Source organism: Ixodes scapularis, unplaced genomic scaffold (assembly GCF_016920785.2).
Source record: "Ixodes scapularis isolate PalLabHiFi unplaced genomic scaffold, ASM1692078v2 PGA_scaffold3__209_contigs__length_174095766, whole genome shotgun sequence".
NCBI classification, from domain to species: Eukaryota; Metazoa; Arthropoda; class Arachnida; order Ixodida; family Ixodidae; genus Ixodes; species Ixodes scapularis.
The window spans coordinates 66,838,252-66,844,318 of NW_024609868.1; the positions used below are offsets into that span (position 1 = coordinate 66,838,252).

A 6,067-nucleotide genomic window follows, 5' to 3' on the forward strand; every position below is an offset into this window, starting at 1 on the left:
GCACCAATCACGGCTGCCCTTTTCCGAAGTGCGCTGGGGTGAGGCAGTTTCACATTTATGATTATAATGCAATTAAATGCAAAGGTGCAAGCGAGCTGGACAAGAATGACGAAAATGACCGGACCAGGCGGATTTTTTCGGTCGCGCACCAGTCACCTAGCTGTGTTTAGAGATTTATGTTTGTCCTTTGTCCCCCTTGTTCCCCTTCTCCAGGGATTATTTTCGTCAGTTTCACATGTTTGCGCATAAATTTGTAAGCTTTGGCCGAATAGAAATGTAGTGTCAAGGCAAACTTGCGCACATCTACGAGTAGCTGTTGTTTGCCCTTCCTGTTTTTTTTTCAGCACATGTCTCGCAGTGTGCCACTGACGATGTCCAGGATGGCTACCGCTGGTTGAGGTAGCTGTGCCCTGAGTTTCTTCAGTAGCGCATTGAGTTCTTTTATCTTCATTCCCTTCCGGTTTGCCTTTTTTTTTTGCTTCTCTTAGGATCTTCTTGGCTTTTTGCAGCTTGCGCTTGCTGGCAGCTAGAAGCATCCTGTCCCGTCGTGGAGACACAACTGTGTAGCTGTGGTCGCCAGAGCAGGTGGCCGGCCGTGAGGATGGAGCTTCAGGGCTGCTTGACGCTGCTTGAGAATTTGCTGTGGATCGGGCGTGTGGAGAGGGAAAGTCAGTCTGGGGGGACCGTTGAGATCGGACCACTTGGTAGGTGGAGGGAAAGTCAGTTCGGGGGTGCTGTTGCGGTCTGTCCGCTTGAGGGGTGAACACTGTGTGGGCACTGCTCCTTGTTTGAGGTTAGTCTTGCCAACAAGCCTGTGGGAGCAGTCATTTTCGAAGTGCTCTAAACACAGCTTGGAGAACTTGGTGGGAGTCCAGTGTATGCATTCCATTTTCTGCAGCCATGCCTGGAGGAGTTCTGGATGTCTCAGTGGAAATCTGCGGCAGACAACGAGGTCGGACTGTCAAAACACCGAAACAATGCTGTCTTTCAATAAAGCAAATACATATTTGTGCATTTCTAATTATTGTTTGTGTGCATTTTATTATAGAAAAATATGCTTGTTCTAAACTACCCCTTCTGCCTCATTTATATGCCACTAGTATTTGGAGTTTCTGAAACATTTGTTGCAAGTATGACGAGCAAATAATTTGAAATGTTTCAAACCCAATTTGGAGTAGTTGAGATAATGTGCTTTAACCACAGAAAAGCTTTCAAATACGTGGGGTTGTCCTACATAAATGTGCCCAAAACTACAAGTTTAGATCCAATGATTGTGCTTGCTTGGCTATCGAATATTTAACTGTATTATAATGATGCGACTTAATTATGCCGAAATGCGGGCTAAGGTTCGTAAAGATCGCAACGCAGTTGGAAAGAGTTTACCGCAGTAATTAGAGAGTTAGTGGAAAGCTTACCCCTGGAACGTTATTGCCGAGTCCTTCTTGTACCTGTTAGTACAGTTAGGAGCCGCGCACGAATGCGGCATAGCTTTTAGTGTTCAAATCCCGTTGAAAATAAAATGGCAAAGGAATCGGACACGACGAGCTGACAGCCTCTGAACCACAGGAATATGCGCAGTCGTCTGCTATCTCTTGGCTGCAAAACTAAACGAAGCTTGATTGTAGTCAATGTTGCAGATTACTATATTACATCAGTTATAAGCACTAAAGAACTGTGCCACTTTGTCAACATTGCAGATATAACCTAAATCACAAAAAAAATTGCGCGCCAAAAATGTCGTCTGCTACTTTTTGCGCGCCCTTGCTGCTGTTGTTCAATTCCATGAAATGCCCAAACCCGCATCTTCAAGCGATAATACGAAATCGGCATACACATATCAAGCAACAAATAGGAATATCCGTTCTCAGTCGACCTGACAGTTTAGACGCATGCCACATGTTGAAGCTCATGCGAAACCTGCTGGCTGAAAAGGAGCTCATCAGGGATGGTGCGGGTAGGACTGGACGACACCTTTGACCTCACCAGTTCCTGCCACCTTCTCGCTCTTGGCAGCAAGGCCCCCATTCGCGTCAACAACAAGGAGACAATCTTGACAAGGATTGACAAAGCCTCGCGCTACCTCAGAGGCCTAAATGATACCACGGGCTGACCCCTGATCCAAGGTCCAAGAAAGACCGCCATTCTTGGATTTCTGTTGACCCTCCAGTCCATCAAGGATCTGGCTGAAGACCTCGTTTGGAGCAGCAGTCCTCTGCTCAAGTGCCTGCTGACACGCAAGCTAAGTCAAGACCACCTCGAATTGTTCTTTGCAACAATCAGGAACAGAACGGGCAACAACAACAATCCTAGGGCCCTCGAGATTCGCTCGGCGCACAGGAAGTGCCTCATCGGGAATGTGCTGCCCTCGAGCCGAGGCAACTGTCAGGTCGACGGCACGCAGACGCTTCTTTTTAGTTCGTCGGACAAGCGCCAGCAAGACCCGTCAGCTGACACAAACCAGGACGACGCCGACGCCACCTGGGTTATAGGATACAAGCCTCTCTCGGAGTTTGCCGAGAGCATTGTACAATACATTGCGGGCAATGTGGCCGTTAACTTTGCAAAAGACGCAAAGTGCCCGGACTGTGCAAGGATTGCACTTCTCACCACTGACAAATGTGACCTGGTGCGTGTCAAGGACAAGGGCGGTCTCCACAGTCCATCCCCAGACATCCTGCATCTCTGCACCACTGCCGAGAAGGTGCTTCGCAGAAACTTCGACACAGTGGCCAAGGGAGGGCGGAACTGGCTTCTCAGGCTGCAAACCGAGACATTGAGTATTGTCTCCTTGTCACCATCCTTCAAGAGGTTCGACCACCTGTTTGTTGCACAAACAATTGACAATCAATCTCACTTCTCTGTCATGCTCAAGAAGATGCTGGCACACTACTTTCAGCTGAGGATTCACCACATGTGCCGGCAGCAAAGTGCCGAGGAAAGGAAAGTGCCCGTTCGGCAATACTTCAACAAGCTCGTGCTCTTTCATGGACAATAACTAAACCTGTGCTACATTTGCCATCTGAGCCTGGCTTCTGTTTGCAAAACACCATTTATGAAAACTTGGTGCCACATTTCAAAAGACTTGGCTTCTCACGACAAGAATCGCCCAGTTTCCTTCCAACTACCGACTTTTTTCATTTTGTTTATTTATTTTAAGTATCCTAAGAGCCCTGGGGTTAGGGTATTGCATAATGGAGTGATTTAATAAAATAATGAGGTTAATATGTCACGAAAGGAGTCAATGTCTTGGGGGGAAACGGTGGCTTAAGACAGGCCATTAAAGTCGACAGGCCTGTTGAGAGGAACAGTGATTGATGCGAGGGGATATCCGATGCGGTGGCAAGATGAATAAATCATGCAGGAATTAAAACCTATGAAGGAGATAAAGTTTACTAATATGCCTACATGAACACAGGGGAGTTTGAAAAAAAAACTGCATTTAAGTTGCATTTAAGTTCAGTGATGCTACCAAACCCAAAACGTAGAATAAAGCGAGTACTAGCCCAATTCTGAACCAAATCCGGATTGGACAGGGGCGGACTTAGAAGGGGGGGTCCGGATATCCTGACCCCCCTCTTGATTTCTGCATGCGTAAAATTTAGGGCGTGAAACGAGGGAGAGGGGGAGGGGGTTCCTAATCATATGGTACGCTGACCAACAGCTGACCCCCCCCGCCCCCTCAGGAAATTCCTGCATCCGCCCCTGGGATTGGATGAGAGCTATTTAACATGTGGCTCCCATGCCGAGGACGCATATTCTAGTTTTGGTCGCACTATTTCAACATAAGCAAGGCAGTTGACAGATGAGAAAACCAGACGGAGGTTACAGCATAAGAAATCAAGGATGCGCTTTGAATCAGAAAACGGCATTGCAGAGAAGGTAGCGAGAGAAATGTACAAGACATTCACAGTGCGAGACAGATTCCATGTCAAGGTTATATATAGTATGGTGTCCGTAGCGTGTTTCCGACCGGTGTGTTTAGCGTCCTATGCTGCCCACACATCAAAAGTGGTCCCAAAGTGGCAACAAATGACGCCACAGAAGCCGAAGTACCATGCTGTTGCATGTCATGATCCTGGCGGTTGGTCGTAGAAATGCTAAAGAAAAGGCTGCGAGTAGAACAACCGAACACGAGTGTCGCTGTCGTCAGGGCGTCCAACTTCTAGCTGCCAAAACGTCCGTGGACTGCAACACTGAAGAGCGACCTGCAGCAAAACATGCGTCCGTCACGTCCACCCGCGCTCCTGTGAATCTGCCAGGATTGCGGCCGGCAACAGCATGACACTTGTATGACGTCACCGAGAGGAAATCGAGGGACCACTTTTTCAGAATCGGTAAACACACCAGTCGGAGGCGCATTGCAGGCAGCATTCTAATGGAGTAAGCAGTGTACAAATGTCGGCAGATATTTTGATGTGAAACCAACCATTACTTAGGTGTGCATAACTTTCAAAGTTAAATTAGGTTTTGCGTGGTTGATATGACTCTGTAAATGACACAGACATAAGAAAAAAAGAAAAACACTAAAAGACAAGGATAGGGCAAGTTTTTTTTTTTTTTTTTTTTTAAATCACAAATGGGAGCAATGGTTCAACTAGATGTCTTTCTGGTACGCCAGAAGCTACGGGAGTGCCTCTGGAGTGACATATATGTATGGATGCTTTCGATCCATGCCAGTGTAGAGAAAGTGCGGAGACTTTTGTTAGTAGTCGCTTCTGAAAGACGTCACTGAAAGCTGAAGGCACTATATTGGACAGGGACAGCAGTCCCTGCAGACTATTTTCTCTCACGATCCAAATGACCGCTCGAACAAGAGCAAGAGTCAAAGAAGATGCTGACAGAGCCCCGAGGGAAAGTCATAAAAAGAGAAGCAAGCATGCCTCGTGAAGCGCAGAAGTGCTATGCTGCAATGGCACCAGACCTAGGTGAGTATGATGCCTTCAGCATACTCAGGAGGCTGCTTAATAGCCACCAAAATAGGGTCACCCTTGAGAGGGTTGATGGTCAGCCTGCGTCGCTTCGGTGTCCAGCCGTCCATGCAATGTCACGACCTGCCTCCACCTTGTCGACCGTAGCAGACAGGCAAAAAGACAGCACGTGGCCGTCCCCGGAACAGCTGTGCTTGGTGAAAGACACTGTAACAACAGAGTTACAATCCAGCATTATGCTGTCTCAGCTGCTCCGTACCAGAGAACAAAAAACTGTGAGCCCCTTGTTATTTTCCTGCACTTGACACCAGAAATGGTTGAAGGACTGCACTTGTGTCTGCGGATGCCCAGTCCTTCGATAACAAGACGGCGCAACAGCTGTAACGCTTGCTGGTATCCCGGAAAAAGCCGTATCCGAAAAAAAGAGTCATAAAATGGTTTCAGGTGTAACCGTTCACAAGCTTCGACGCGAGCGAGTAAGCACTGTCTTGAGAACTTTGACCAGCGAAATTGGTTTCCATCAACTTTTCTCAGCCGTGTTGACACCTACAGACGACTACCGACGCCTTGCAAGCAGAGAATTAACGCTGTGTCTAAAGGTAGTTTGGACGTACCCGGAAGCATTTCTTAGATACGTTGGACATACTCGGCCGATTTTTTCAAAGGTACGTCGGACGTATGCGCGGTGCAGATCTTATATATGAAGACAGCTCCTGGTGTGCGCCGAGGGCTCAGGAGTCAGGACTCCGAGGACCATGCTTACAAATCACAGCGCGAACTTACGGTAGCAGTGCTGTTCCCCACGGGAACGGCAACCTATAGCAACCTAATATGGGTCGGACGTAAAAGAAAATCGACATGGAACGTCTGACGTGATCAACCGTATCCTCGAGCCTTGCGCCAGTCACGCGAAACCACCAAAACCTCTCACGCATTCCTTCTCGGCTTCCACTCGAAGACACTCCATATGCCCTGCGTACCTATCCTCAAGAGCAATGAACATTCCGCAGGTCGAGTGCAGAGAGAATGCAAAACTTTCATGCGAGTTATCCGCGCGATGTTTGACATGTACGACCGATTCGGATCGGTGCCCATACCTGGTTAGATCTTGTGCGATACGTGCATACCCGGCTCTATTT

General features: G+C 47.9%; 1 protein-coding gene across 1 annotated transcript; it reads left to right on the plus strand.

Moving 5' to 3' along the window:
* Positions 1-1,896: 1,896 nt before the first annotated feature.
* LOC120847744 lies at positions 1,897-2,995 on the plus strand. The gene is made up of 2 exons (XM_040219608.1): positions 1,897-1,954; positions 2,124-2,995. Exons 1-2 carry the CDS (start codon positions 1,897-1,899, stop codon positions 2,993-2,995), a joined length of 930 nt encoding a protein of 309 aa, XP_040075542.1.
* The last annotated feature ends 3,072 nt before the right edge of the window (positions 2,996-6,067 follow it).

Excerpts from the sequence above, each read along its gene's own strand:
- LOC120847744 (XM_040219608.1), top strand. The coding sequence starts at position 1,897 with ATGTTGAAGCTCATGCGAAACCTGCTGGCTGAAAAGGAGCTCATCAGG. Across the intron at positions 1,955-2,123 it reads GCTCATCAGGGATGGTGCGG|GTCCAAGAAAGACCGCCATT; the intron begins GTAGGACTGGAC and ends CCCTGATCCAAG.